The sequence below is a fragment of the Boleophthalmus pectinirostris genome, unplaced genomic scaffold, assembly GCF_026225935.1.
Source record: "Boleophthalmus pectinirostris isolate CB_2022bp ecotype Guang Dong unplaced genomic scaffold, ASM2622593v1 HiC_scaffold_5, whole genome shotgun sequence".
Taxonomy (NCBI): domain Eukaryota; kingdom Metazoa; phylum Chordata; class Actinopteri; order Gobiiformes; family Gobiidae; genus Boleophthalmus; species Boleophthalmus pectinirostris.
In genome coordinates this window covers 37,207,588-37,223,246 of record NW_026571404.1, presented here as the reverse complement: position 1 = coordinate 37,223,246, position 15,659 = coordinate 37,207,588, and the positions used below count along the sequence as shown (strand labels likewise).

General features: G+C 39.6%; 1 protein-coding gene across 1 annotated transcript in view; it reads right to left on the bottom strand.

Moving 5' to 3' along the window:
• rel (v-rel avian reticuloendotheliosis viral oncogene homolog) overlaps positions 1 to 14,684 on the bottom strand; it is a 39,820-nt gene extending 25,136 nt beyond the window's left edge. The window contains exons 1-5 of the mRNA XM_020918500.2: positions 14,574 to 14,684; positions 14,089 to 14,127; positions 12,054 to 12,193; positions 8,376 to 8,524; positions 3,401 to 3,492 (exon numbers count right to left, since the gene is read on the bottom strand). Of these exons, the coding sequence (XP_020774159.2) occupies positions 3,401 to 3,492; positions 8,376 to 8,524; positions 12,054 to 12,193; positions 14,089 to 14,127; positions 14,574 to 14,580 (427 nt within the window). The 5' untranslated portion in view covers positions 14,581 to 14,684. The remainder of the gene's footprint in view (positions 1 to 3,400; positions 3,493 to 8,375; positions 8,525 to 12,053; positions 12,194 to 14,088; positions 14,128 to 14,573) is intronic.
• Positions 14,685 to 15,659: the final 975 nt, after the last annotated feature.

Below are 15,659 nucleotides of genomic sequence, written 5' to 3'. Positions count from 1 at the left end.
GTTGTTCAGTCGTGTCTAGAAGAGGCACACTGCGCTCGCTTTTTCGATTCATTCCTCCGTTTCATTCCTCGTCCGCGTGGAGTGATGAGTGTGTCTGCGGGTGTTTTTCGCTGTGTGGTCGCTGTCTGCTCCGTGTGTGTTTGTGTGTTCTGCGGGTGGTGCGGCTTTGTAGTTTACTGAAGTCGTGCTGGGACACCCGAGTGGATTCGTGTATAGGGCACTCTGGATTGTGGAGCGCAGTCATTTTTTGATGGGGTTGGAGGCTTAAGAGCGCTCCCTATAGTGCCGGAAAATACGGTAGTGATTTGGAGTGAGATGGAGAGTTTGGTAAACTTGTTCTGTTCTGTTGTTTATGTTATAATTATCTGAAGAACTGTTCATATATGACATTAACAGTTTGTTGTTCTCTCTTTTATTGTTATTACTAGAACATGACTTTCAAGATCAAATCTCAGTTCCTGGTCTCAGATTTTATCAAATAAATTTCCCCCAAAGTGTGACTTATAGTCCCGTGTGACTTAAATGTTTTTTTTCTTCTTCATTACGCATTTTTTGGCTAGTGCAACTTACACTCCGGAGTGACTTGTATATAGGACCTTTAATTTATCATTGTTAATGCTGAAAATCAGTGAGTGTCAGTGAGTGTAGCAATGCCAAAGTGAGAGAAAAGCAGTAGAACATAAAATTTTAATAAAATGATGAAACTAAATGGGAGATCAAGAATAAAAGACTGGCAAAAAAAAAAAAAAAATCAATCTGTCAATGTTATATAAGAGACTAGTCCCAAACATGAGACCACTCACTGTGCAAAGATGAAAATATGACTTTTCCTTCTCTGTGATCATGTCTGTCTGGGGAAGCCCCTCTCTCCACTCCCTCCTCTCCTCCCTCTCTCTTTCTCTTTCTCTTCTCTATGTGTGTGTGTCTCTCTCTTCTCTTATTTCCTTCCCTCTATTCCTCCCTCCTCTTCTCTTTCCCGTTGGTCTGTGCTTTCCCAATCCATCTCCTCTTCTCTTTCATTCCCTCTCTCTTTCTCCCTCCTCGTACAGCTTGCTTCCTTCTTCCTCCTCTCCTCTCTCTCTCTCTCTTCTCCCCTCTCAGCTGTCCTTTCCCCCTATCTACCCCCTCTTCTCTTTCTATCCCTTATCCCCTTTGTCTCTCTCTTCCTCCCTCTTCTCCCCCTCTCTCTTTTTACCTCCCTCCTCCCAGTTTGAAATCCGAATTCCCGGCTCTCACGTGGATCATTGAGCAACTATGTCCAAGAATGAGGAAGTACAGAGCGGCGCTTGTTAGTACACGAGAGAAACAGAGAGAGGGAGAGAAGAGAGAGGGAGAGATAGAGAGAGACAGAGAGAGAAAGCGAGAGAGGTCTTATCTGCAATGAATAAAAGGGAAACGTACATATTATTACTAATCTCTGTACATCTAGAAATCACTTTACATTTATTTGACTTAAAGATGATATATGATGCTTTTGTCTGCACTAGGATCATATATTTAGCACATTTTAATTTGCAATATTGATCTAAAACAGCACTTCTAAATGATTTTCTTTAAATAATATAATTTATATTCACAAAGAGGGATGATTGTTGCAATATTTGTTTTCGCTGAAAAAACTCAAGCGTCTTATCAGCGTGATGGGGTGTAATGTCTTTAAGTGACGCCTTCATTTATTTGGCTTCATGCTGCCAACATTTTTAGGCACAGTAAACACACTGGTCTTTCCTCGTTTCCCACCGTAGTCACAGTGAAGCCGAGCTCTACGTACGCTTCGTCATATTTCCTTGTCTTAGCTTTCGGGAGACTGTCGTTTGATTCATTATCTCCGTCTTTCTCCGCCTTTCTTAAATATTTTTCCGTGGTGTCTCTTGAGGGTTTGTTCACTACACTTTGTATCTCCTGCTCTGTGCTGTGTGTGCGCATACTGTTGATGCAAAAACCCGACACTATACTGCCAACTACTGTAGTGGATGTGCAATTACACTATTCTAGAACGACAAAAAAAAAAGCATGATCCCCGAGGTGACACATGCCTCTGCCATCGCCCCACTATTTGAGAAGGACTGATCTAAGACAAGTTAATAAAAGACTGAAAACTACTGAAACTACTGAGCAAATTTCTGCCTGGCTCTTTACATTACATCACCGAAAACTGCACTGGACTAACCCGCTAGCTGCCACATTCCGAATACGAAGTGAATTATCTCTCTGTAACTGCTGCTGTCAGACTTGTCCTTGTCCTGGTGCTTTTATTTCGCTATTTTGTCTATAAGTCAATTCCTATTCCTAATATGGAACTGTAACTGCAGGCCTCGGTGAGCTGCATTTGACTGGAGCCGAACACTATAGGTAACGTCTAGAGCTGGGTGTCATTAAGGAGTTGCCGATAAGATACATACCTCGATACATCAGCCATGATATGATATATATCTTGACAGAGTGAGGTTTCGATTCAATATGATATATTTCAAATCGATTCAATATGGTTCAATAAAAAATAAAGGTTAAATCATGGATGTGATACTAAAAATCTTTGTTAAACCACGTCTTGTGCAAAGTTCATATGAAACACAAACATTTTAATCAACAAAACTGTGAAAATATCAAATGTGTGGCATGAAGACGTTTCCTTCCACTAAACAAGCAACAAAACTGTAGCGCTGTAACAAACTAATTTAGTAAAATAAATGAAAAATTCGTAGCGATATATCAACACAGCAGCCCACGATATTGATACTGTATCATCACATTAAATGATATGGGAAAAGCTCATGATATGTTGGGGAGGCTCACGATTAGGGATGTAACAATATCCAAATCTCTCTGTATGATATTTTCACGATATACATCTCACGGTACGATTTACTGAGATATTTTGTGGAGGTTCTGAACAAAACCATTAATATTCTACTTTTTCCTTATAAAATGCCTTGACAAGACTTAATCCAAAGAACTAAGACTTAAAAATGCTTAGAACTGTTATTTCTTTAAGTAGTCTGCACTTAAATGGAGCAAAGGATCATGGTCTATATAGTTCCCTCTTAATTTAAGCAAAGAGACTCTGAGTCTAACGATATTATTGTGAGAACTTTGATGATAAGATATCACGATATTTCAGTTATTGTTACATCCTTAATTGATATTTTTGCACACTTCTAGTAACGCCACACTCCCTCAGTCCACTTCTTTACAGTCTATGAGTCAGACTGACAATAAAGAGTCACGTAAACATGTGTCCGTGAATCAAAACACAACTCCGGGAATGAGGTAACAATTGTCCCACATGACTAAAAGTAGACAATAGCCAATTATGTGTAATAGATGACCTTTAACCAAATGATCCTGACATTTATAAATATGACAGGCCATTTGTTAATACATGAGAGCTGTTACTGACCGTTGAAGGGGTTGATTCCTCTGGTGATCCTCTGGACGATGGAGTCTTTCACCTCTCGTCTCCTCACGCACTGAATGCCCAGGTTCTGAAAACTGACAACAAAATAAAACACACTCAGTATGTTTGTGTTACAGCAGTGGATCTCAACAGTTATCTCTTAGTGACCACTGTTTCGTCAACTGAAACCTGGCAACTCACAAGGCCCTGACTCATTCTGAAACCAATCTTAAAGGTCCAACATTACGCAAAACTGACTCTTGTGAGCTTTAACATGTGGTTTAATGTTGTCCCCTCACCTAACACTTACCTGGAGTTGTGTTTTGTTTCATTCACATATGTTTGAGTAACTCTTTATTATTAGTCACTGTACATCTCCAAAACTCAAAATTCCACCTTCTGATGTCATGTAGTGGCAGATTTCAACAGCTACCTTCTGCTTTCAGTTAGGTAGAGATTGTTAATTCAAAAGCTGAAATCTTCAAATGATTCTAGTGAAGGTGTGTAGCGCACTTCCTGTTTTATCACATGACAGTTTAAGATGGAGCAGAGTGTTTTCTGTTTAAGAGAAGAACTCAGCCTTAATCTGCAGGGTTTGTGTGTTAAATGTGTGAATGAAACAAAGCAAAACTACAGGTCTGTTTGTGATGAGGAAACTACATTAGAACATGGATCAGAACAGAGCAACAATTTGTCTGATTCTATTTATTACTACTACTACTACTATCAGATCTGTCGTTGTGTCCTAAGGCAAGACACTTCAGCCACCTTGCCCAGTATGAATGTGGTGTGAGTTCTCAGTGGTGGTCAGAGTGTCTGCAGCTACAACTACAACTACAAGTACCAGGCATTTTATAATTACTACCTCGAGTACTGTGTCAACTACAACTCTTGATATTTTGGAGTTGATGCTGTCAACATTCCATGGGGGTTTGATTCTAACTGTAGGCACTGCTCTATCTGAGGCTTGTTAGACTTTAATCTGATCTTTATTTTAACTCAATCTGACAAGAAAGAGTTTACCGTCATTTCCAGACCATAAGCCGCTACTTTTTCTCACACTTCAAACCCTGCGGTTTATACAACGATGGAAAGATTATTTGTTTGGCAACACAGAGGATGTGCGCAACCTAAGTGCAGAAAGTGCAGCTGTCTGTGCGGATAACACATGGATCAAGGGTTAACATAAAGTTGCAACATTAGCTAGTGATGCTGTCAGCACTCAAACAGTTTATCGCCGGTTGATAAAAGTTTTGATACTAAGTGAACATTAGTGAGTGGGATACATCTTAATGACTCATATGCATTAAATGCAGGTGAGTGCATAAATGACGAGAAGAAACGTCTCAAACTTCAGTAGCCGGACATCCACTCATACCTGATCCATACACCTAAATCTGCTGAAATCCTACAAGACACTGACATTATACCAGACAGGACATCGAGTGATGAGTGTGGCTGCGGGTGTTTTTCGCTGCGTGGTGGGTGTCTGCTCTGTGTGTGTTTGTGTGCGCTGCGGGTGGTGAGGCTTTGTAGTTTACTGACGTCGTGCTGGACACCCGAGTGGATTCGTGTATAGGGCGCTCTGGATTGTGGGGTGCCCAGTCGTTTTTTTGATGGGGTTGGAAGCTTATGAGCGTGCCCTATAGTGCAGAAAATACGGTATTTTGCGCTTCATACACACACCCTCCTCATGGAAAACACACGAAGAAATGCATGATGAGGCAGCTTTTAAGTTAAAGGCAACTGATCTGACTGTCGAAGAAGGAAATCAAGCTGCTGCATGTGAGCTCGGCATCAGTAAGTTGATGGTGAGACGTTGGCGACAGCAGCATGACGAACTGACGCAAAAAGACGATAGGCAATAAAAGCAGACGGCCTGAACTTGAAAAAGTTCTGGACACCTGTAGCTTATATTCAGGTGCGGCCGATATATGTACAATTTTTAAGTTTCATTAAAATTGAGTTGATGCAGCTTTTATTCAGGTGCGCTCAATAGTCCGGAAATTACGGCACTTAGTTGGAACTGCAACATTTAAACTGTTAAACAAGTCTCTCACACAAAATTACGGTCACAAGATTTCACCTTTTTGTTGAAAATCAAACACCTAAACAGGAGAATTGACCACAGGCTCATGAAAATGTGTCTAAATATATTTTACATTTTTTCTTCAGTTTTCTTAAAACTTTTTGGTTATGTTCACAAAAATGTTTGAAATATGTGCATTGCGTCTGTACTGTAACTGCTGAACATTTCACCATAGAGATACATGTAGACCACCCCCAGCATGATGTGACTGCAAAGTATCAGTCACTACTACAACTACTACAATAAATACTACTAAACAATTTAAGTGCTGCTACTAGAGTATGAAGTGAATGTTGGGTCGTGGACACAAACACTTTCACTGTTCCTCTTCTGTTTGTCATTCTGAAAACATGACGCAATCAGCCGGTCGGCCATCTTGTTTTTTCAGCACATAAAAACCACATTCATGATTTGAATTTACAGCAGCACAGAGGCGTCGCCGTGGAGAGGATGAAAAGCTTTTTAAAATAACTTGAAGGATTTACGAGCGGGGACCACATGATAGATGCAAATTACACACTTCCATAATAAACTGGGCACTCACTGAGCGTCCGCTTTATAAATAAGAATGATGTCACTTGGGGAATTCCCACAATGCATCATCACAAACAAGATGCAACAGAGCCTACTACAGATAGAGCTAAAAGATTAAGACAAATTTGAAAGGTTTAATTTGAATGGAATTAGTAAAATATGCAGTTATAGAGCTATTATGTTCTAGGTAAAAACCAAAACTCCCTGCGTCTCTACAAGGTATTATCCTGTGTAAAAGCTCCTAACCCTGTAGTTTAGACCTCTACAAACATGTCCTGAAATGCCCCTGTGTGTCAGATGCCCTCCCGGTGTGTCAGATGCCCTCCCTGTGTCTTCATGGAGTCTCATTCTAAACAAACTGCACCATATCTTCGTAAAATATAGCAAATCTAAACATAACTCCAATATTTGTCGAAAAAATTTAACGCATTAACACACAAAATTACTCGTTCACTCGTTTTAATCAAGATTCTTTTGTTTCTAATGGTCAATGATCAGCTTTTAATGTCTTTTTAATGAAGAGGTCTATAGCCAACCAATCCTCAGGAAAACAGCATTTGCAGCAGACTTCAGACTTTGGACGAAAGAAATTCAAGTCCATTTTTAGGGTTTAATTGCCAATGATTAAAAGTCAGGTTTTGTATCAGCAGGAAATTAATACTGTAAGATGTCTTATATATTTTTAAGACAAAATAAAATGGAATGATGTTCAAATTTTGTCATATTGTCTAAAGCCGCAAATTGCTCTAAAAATACCGAGTCTCTTATCTCTATTACTGAAGGAATACCTTAGCTGGAGGATTAACAAACAAATTCATGAAAATAAAAAAATAATAAACAAAAAACACCCACGCAGATGCAGGGAGAACATGCAAACTCCACAAATGGCCAGTCTGAATCGTTCCTCGGGCTACCTTGTCGTTTACGTGAACCAGCTAGTTATAATTAGAACGGTTTTGGTTTCCTGGACATTTTTTTGCAGCCTGATAATAAGAAGTGAAAGTGACTGATATCATTAATAGAAAGGGCATTAATTAGGTTTGATTGAAACATGAAAGTGTGTTGAGTCATTGTGAAGAAGTGGATGGATATTTACTCGAAAGCTTTTGTGTTTCTATTGACTGGTCTTGTGGTCTGTCAACACTGCGGGTGGAACCATTCTGTTTTTTCACCATTTGATTTTATTTCCATTTTTGTTGGACCTCAAAAGACGGGTGACGTGTCTGCTACCTGCTTGACTCCATGGAGATGCTACTGCTTCATCAGGAGTAGACTACAGTATTTTTGGACTTTATGTGTATGCCCTGGATTCAGATTTATTTTTACACAAGAAAATGTTTTTTCTCAGCTAGTTAAACTATTACATATACATATCTAGGGCTGGTATCATTAAGAAGTTGCTGATACGATACATACCTCGATACATAGGCCACAATACATATCTCGATACAGTGAGCTTTCAATTCGATACGATATATTTCAAATCGATTTGATACGATTCAGTAAAAATAAATCCTGGCTGTGATACTAAAAGTCTTTGTTAAACCACTTCTTGTGCAAAGTTCATATGAAACTAACATTTTAATCATCAAAACAGTGAAAATGTCAAATGTGTTGCATTAATCAGTTTCCTTCCACTAAACAAGCAACAAAACTGTGGCTGTAACAAAATTATTTAGTAAAATATACCAAAAAATACTCTTGGCAATATATTGAAACAGCAGCCCACGATACTGATACTGTATCATCACATCAGACGATGCGATATATCGATATTTTGATATTTTTGCACACCCCTATACATATCTTTATTTTGCATTTTGTTCATTGCAAACATTGATCTAAAAAGCTTGAAAATAGAACCAGGACCACTCACTTCCTGTTCAAAAGTGCAGATCAGAGAAGCGTCGCCTCAGTAAATTTGCCTCACTTGGTTTTGTTGTTAAAAGGTGTCAGTGTGACCTTTGAACACTGCACGTATGACCTTTAGTCTGAATTAATAGAATGATTGCCACTAAATAAAGAGCAGTGGGCAGAGATTGGGAGATAGGTGAAAAAAAGGTGAAGGTTCAAATAAAGTTTAAAGTACACTTTATTTTCCCCATGGGGAAATGTGTCTCTGTGTTTGACGCATCCTTCAGTCTCTGGAGCATGTCCTCAGGAGCAGTGCTCAGAATCTTGTTGCTGTGAAGTGTGAGTGCTAGCCACACACTTTACCTGCTCAAAACCACAGTTTTACTGCCACTGGATTGGCTGCAAACATCAATAACTGTGACTGATTCAAGTCCTTTATATTACCCAGCCCTATAGAAAACAATAAGCCTCAAAGACAGGTGTATTGTGTTTTGCACTCACGCTATCACTCTCCGGTCTTGTCCAAACTCGGTCTCGTAGATTCCATCTTTGCAGTCTTTTCCCACCAGATCGTGAGGGTGAGGTTTGTACGGCTCACTCTTCGACACCAGAGACACGCGCACCTTCCCTTTACCGCAGTAGTTCAGGATCTGAGGAACAAAAAGTTTAAATGATGTATCTGTCCACCATGTGCCAGGCACAAGTCAAGCTGTGGCCGACTAAAGAAAGTCTTGGTCGATTAACTGATTGACTAAAAAGGGGCATGGTCAAAAACTCTGTGTATCTGACCCAAACTGAACTCAAAAGACTTCTCCTGCAGGGGGAAGAAACAATGTACTGTCATATTAAACATGTTTCCCATGAGTTTAATCTGACTTTTTACATATAAAAAACAAAAATACCAAACCTCCAGATCACTCACTCCCTTCTCCTTTCTGCTGTTGTCCCATAGAGATCTTTATCATCTAAATAAAATAATTAGTCGACTAATACCATTTTTAGTCAACTATGACTCCATCGACTGATTAATTGACTAAAGGCCTAGCTAGATAAAAGGATTATACAGTCTACTTATATTCATACATGATTATACCCAAGGACCAGCTAATACTCCTGGGGGACTATTTAACAACCCTAGCAATTCACTGATAACTGGAGAACAACTGCATGTTTGTTCAGTTACTGACTTCAAAAAGCCTCTAAAATTCAAAGCAGCTGTATAAATTAGTGGAAGACACATAATTTTTCCATGTCATGGGTTCAGAGATGGTTTGTGTTGGGGCCACAACATTTACAAAACCAGGTTAACACCTGACCTGGTTTTGCAGGTCAGTTTTTGACCTGCAAATGTCCAATATTACACAAAAGTGACTCTTGTGAGCTTTAAACCGTGTGAGAATAATGTTCCCTCTTCAAAAACAGACATGGAGTTGTGTTTTATTTCAGTCACACATGTTTGAGTAATCCTTTATTATTAGTCTGTCTACATCTCCAAAGCTCAAAATGCTCCATTCCACCTTGTGATGTCATGAAGTGGTAGTTTTCCAGTTTCAGGGCTGAAATGATTCTAGTGAAGTTGTATGTTGTTTAAAAACACAGAGCAACACTTCCTGTATTACCACATGACATCACAAGGTGAAACAGTGTATTCTAAAGTCCTAAATCAATCTGTCAGCTAACCAACCCAACCCAACTGAAGTACAGCACAGGGCAGGTGCGGTTGTTGTTGTTGTGCAGGTGGGTGTGGTTGTTACCTGTGTATTACAATGGGACTAAACACCTAAACTCCACCCATAAACACATTTGAAACAGAACAGCTGAACACCTGGAGGACTAAAGGGGAAAGTGAGGGGGAGGAGGAGGGGCGGGTCTGGAGGACTAAAGGGGAGAGTGAGGGGGAGGAGGAGGGGCGGGTCTGGAGGACTAAAGGGGAGAGTGAGGAGGAAGAAGGAAGGGCGGGTCTGGAGGACTAAAGGGGAGAGTGAGGAGGAAGGAGGAGGGGCGGGTCTGTAGGACTAAAGGGGAGAGTGAGGGGGAAGGAGGAGGGGTGGGGTCTGAAGGACTAAAGGGGAGAGTGAGGAGGGAGGAGGAGGGGTGGAGTCTGAAGGACTAAAGGGGAGAGTGAGGGGTAAGGAGGAGGGGCAGGTCTGTAGGACTAAAGGGGAGAGTGAGGGGGAAGGAGGAGGGGTGGAGTCTGAAGGACTAAAGGGGACAGTGAGGAGGGAGGAGGAGGGGTGGAGTCTGAAGGACTAAAGGGAAGAGTGAGGGGGAAGGAGGAGGGGCGGGTCTGTAGGACTAAAGGGGAGAGTGAGGGGGAAAGAGGAGGGGTGGAGTCTGAAGGACTAAAGGGGAGAGTGAGGAGGGAGGAGGAGCGGTGGGGTCTGGAGGTATAAGGAACACTGTGATTGGTCATGTACCATCACTTCAAACTCCACCCCTGTACCAGAAATCGCATTTACCACTGGAGGCAGCACACACTTTAGTTTAGGTGTTTTTGACCAATTCACTAGACTGCACTAATGTTGCCAAAAAATGCTATTAAGAAGACATACATGCTTCTCACTTGTGTCTGCTATAGTTATAATCTGTGATACCCATGGATCATTATGTTATAATTTACACATTTTATATCATAATATTCATCGAAAACAACTTAATAAAAGAAACAAATGTGCTGACTTCCATGTCAGAAAACTGTGGTGCCCAAAGGGAGCTGACATCACCATAAACGTCATCACAACAAAGAGCAGTGAAGTTGTCGGCACTTCCAATATCTGCACATCACGCTAGCGAGCCACAGATTTTTTTGCATTGCTACAAAAATGACTAAGTGGCGTTGCCAAATCCTACATCTATCACAGATTAAGAAAATTAAATTGGAGAAAAAAGTAAGTGCACATCAGTGGGAGTACGCCGGTGAAAACGGAGTCATCAGCCATATGGCGTCTTGAAAATAAGTGATTAAAGACATGCACGAATCACCACAAATACTACGGGGGAGTAAATGTTGAGGGGAAACAAGGGGAACATTTAAAGTCTGTAAATATTCAATTTTGCTTAATAGGTCTACTTTAGAACACAATATACACGGTTCAGTAGCAAAAAAGTGGATTTAGTGTTAAATTCCTCTATACTGGGGTGTTTTATTTATATGTTTGGACAGGTGTGGGGTGGTAGTTACCTGTATACTGTTTTTTTTTTTTTTTTTTTTTATCTATATGTTTGGACACGTGTGCTGATGGTAGTTACCTGTATATTGAGTTTTATTTAATCTATATGTTTGCACAGGTGTGGAGGTGGTAGTTACCTGTGCACTAGGGTGTTTTGTTTATATATGTTTGGACAGATGTGAAGGCGGTAGTTACCTGTATACTGGGGTGTTTTATTTATACGTCTGGACAGGTGTGGAGGTGGTAGTTACTTGTATACTTGTAGTGTTTTATTTATATATGTTTGGACAGGTGTGTTGATAGTAGTTACCTGTATACTGGGGTGTTTTATCTATACGTTTGAGCAGGTGAGGAGGTGGTGGTTACCTGTATACTGTGGTGTTTTATCTATATATGTTTGCACAGGTGTGGAGGTGGTAGTTACTTGTATACTTGAGGTGTTTTATTTATATATGTTTGCACAGGTGTGGAGGTGGTAGTTACTTGTATACTTGAGGTGTTTTATTTATATATGTTTGGACAGGTGTGTTGATAGTAGTTACCTGTATACTGGGGTGTTTTATCTATACGTTTGAGCAGGTGAGGAAGTGGTGGTTACCTGTATACTGTGGTGTTTTATCTATATATGTTTGCACAGGTGTGGAGGTGGTAGTTACTTGTATACTTGTAGGGTTTTATTTATATATGTTTGGACAGGTGTGTTGATAGTAGTTACCTGTATACTGTGGTGTTTTATCTATATATGTTTGCACAGGTGTGGAGGTGGTAGTTACTTGTATACTTGAGGTGTTTTATTTATATATGTTTGCACAGGTGTGGAGGTGGTAGTTACTTGTATACTTGAGGTGTTTTATTTATATATGTTTGCACAGGTGTGGAGGTGGTAGTTACTTGTATACTTGAGGTGTTTTATTTATATATGTTTGCACAGGTGTGGAGGTGGTAGTTACTTGTATACTTGAGGTGTTTTATTTATATATGTTTGCACAGGTGTGGAGGTGGTGGTTACCTGTATACTGGGGTAGGTGCGGTTGTTGTCTGAGCTCCTCTCTCCGGGGATACTTCCAGCAGAGCGACCTTCCACTCTGTACCTGAACCTCATGCCCCTCTGTTTGGGCTGCTCAAAGATCTGCACCTCCGGCTCGCCCACTGGGAGACACAAGCAGGGAGTCAGTTCATATCACTCATAATAAACACTAACAGTAAAATACAATGTTTTCAGATAGTAGAAAATAGGGCTGGGTGATGTGTCATTTTGGTGATTTTGCTGTATTCTAATCCAGTGCTTAACTGTGATAGAAGAAGCAGGTGGGTGAAAGTGTCCCTTGTTTGAGATACTTTAAAATAACGCACTGGTAGGCCTGTCACGATAATGAGAAATATAACAAGCAACAATAATATTCAAATCACCTTATGTCGCATTTCTGTGTGTTGCTACCTATTTAAAACCTGTAATTAGCAATACCAGGCATTGCAAGTTGATGAGGAACAGTCTTCTGACCGTGCTCATGGATCAAGCCAAAATAAAGGAATATCTGAGCTGTTATTGGAGTTTTGGGCTCATTTATATGGAAGCACACGCCAGAAATGCCTTTTAAAATGTGTAATCTAGTGTCTCATGTGGCATAGGGCCATACTATCCCTACACAACTGACAGAATAACAATACTGCAAGATAATCCCAGTAAACCATGTTTTAGAAATAGACTGTATCATTTAAAAGGCCTGAGTTGCAACAAATAAGTATCAGAATGAACCCATAATTAGGCACAGAAGTGACTTATTCAACTCTCTACAGCTCAAATCTTAACATATTACAAGGAAAATAACAAAAATATGTTGTTACAGCTCTCATATATTGAACAATAAGTCGATATAGTCGATTTATCATGGCAGGCCAATGTATTGGATTTATATATTCCCTTAAAAGATGCCAAAGGCATTTTAAAGTGCATTCTTCATTCCCCCCACACTCAGTGGTGGTAAGACACTACTGACGTCACAGCTGCCCTGGGTAAATTGGTGAAAGGGGGGCAGCAAATCTGCACCATCAACCCCTCTGGCTGCTGGCAACACTCAAACATAACACATTCATACTAGACAATGTGGGTGAAGTGTCTTGCCTAAAGACACAACGCCACTTTTCACTAGAGCCGCAGGAGCCCCACTGTGGCACCTGGCATTCCTAATGGTCTCCCATCCAAGCTCTAACCAGGCCCAGCCCTGCTCAGCTTCAGAGGTCCGACATCGACAAGGACGGATCCCCAGAAACACACGCACACACAGACCCACTTTCCTCGTAAAGAATCACGTTTCCTCATATAGAATAGTCTGAAATCCAATATAATTCTGTGCATTTCAGAACATGTTTGTAGAGCTCTAAACTACAGGGTTATAGCAGCTTTTACCCATGGACACACAGACAGGACATCTGACACACAGAGACATTTCAGAACATGTTTGTAGATGCCTAAACTACAGGGTTAGCAGCTTTTACAAAGAATACGATAAGATGCGATAAGATAAGACACACAGAAACCTTTGAGATTTGCAAGATATAATTTCTTGTCATCCAGATTTACAATTTTAATTATTCTACACTTTTACCAGGGTAAGTCCATATAATGAGCAAGAGAGTTTAAGCTTAAGGCCTATAATCATTGATGCGGCCATAGATCAAATAGTCTTTGTCAATAGCACTAAACACCTGTATTATTTTGAACGCCCCTGCTATCATTATGTCCAAAGAGCAAAACTTGTCTTGTAACATTTTTGGCATGAATACAACTTGGACCTTAGCCAAAAATCTTCTTAAACATGTTTTGTGCCTCCATTTTGCATCACCATTCAAAATAAACACAACTTTGGACTTTATATCTGACAGAAGAAGACTCGAAACTGTCTAAATGTTACTTCCAGGTGTGAGAATTCATGCAATAACGCCAAATGAGGAAGTAGGAGGCTTGCTTTTAGCTCTACTAAAGTTTCAACTTGTAGAGACAGGCAGATGAAGTAGAATCTTTTATAATAATAGTGTATACTTACTGAAATGGGGGTCGTCCCTTAGTATGGAGGGCCCAAGAACTGCAAAAGACAAAAAGTAAATTAAACTAATTAGCAGAGGATGAAAAAATTAAAAACATAAAAATAAAAAAGCAAAAAAATACCAGTTATTCCTTATACAAGTAAGAGATAAATAGTAATGCTTAAATTAATTATATTTTTGTATGTTTGCAAAAAAAAAAAGAAAAAAAAAAGGCAACTGTCACTTACGCAAAAAGAGGAAGTTTCGCGCTTATCTCCAAAAAACAACTTTGTAAACCTTTGCAGTGCTTTTAAAAGATTTAAAGAGTAAATGTAATATTGCTAAAATGCATTAAATCTTGCTTAATTTGCGTAAAAGTTGTGAGTTTGTGGATAAGGCGCAAAAAGATGCACGATTTTAACGTGACATCAACTTGACAGCGCTTATCTGAACAGAGGCGTGATAAAAGTGCAATAAAATGTTGATTAAAAGCGTTTAAACTCACCATCCATTATAGAGAGACGCCTGTGTGTCCCGCTGTTGCTGATTACTGTCCGTGTGTGGAAATGAGGCTTGATGAAAGATACAGAGAGAAAAAAGTGAAATTTGGCAGAAAAAAAAGTCGACCGGGAATTCCCCCCAAGGCCCGCCTCCTGGGACCGAACGGACCAATCACAGAGCGGGATTTTTACACACAGACGCTGCCATTCATTTCAATACAACAGGTAACTGTTACGTAACATTACACGGCTTTATTAAAGGTGTACTGCGTAGCTTTTCGGGTGGACGGTCCGCTACCTGCTTGTCTACGTAAACATGCGTAGATATGACTTAGACTTTGACAAACTTTATTGATCCACAAGGGAAATGATTTATTACACAGTAGCTCACACATCACAATATATTATGATAAAGAAAAAATATAAATGGTAATAATACATTCAAAATGAATAAATATATATGTACAAGTCAAAATAAAATAGATAAGTAATACAATATAAAATCACAGCTATATACAAGAGGTCATAAGAAGACAGTTGTAGGGAGTATTATCTATTATATAAGGAGGAGTTGTTGTACAGTTGTAGAGAGTATTATCTGTTACATAATTACACGTATTTGTATTGGTCAAAAAATACTTTTTTAGATACATTTTACCCTTATCCTCCATCAGTTTCCTCATCACAAACAGACCTGGAGTTGTGTTTTATTTCATTCACACATGTTTAACACCCTGCACATTTAGGCTGAGTTTTTCTCTCAAACAGAAAGCACTCTGATCCACTTTGTGATGTCATGTGGTAAAACAATACAAGAAGTGCTCCATGGTGTTTTTAAACTCCAAACAGCTTCACTAGAATCATTTGGATCATTTCAGTCCTGGTATTGCCAATCTCTACTGAACAAGAAGTAAAAGTAGGTGTTAACTTGAAAAGTATAACATGGCATCACAAGGTAGAACAGAGCATTTTGAGTTTTGGAAATGTAATAGGCTAATAAAGTGTTACTTAAACGTGTGTGAATGAAAGAAAACACAACTCCAGGTCTGTTTTTTCCTTCTTTCTTTTTTTTTTTTTTTAATTCATTTTCA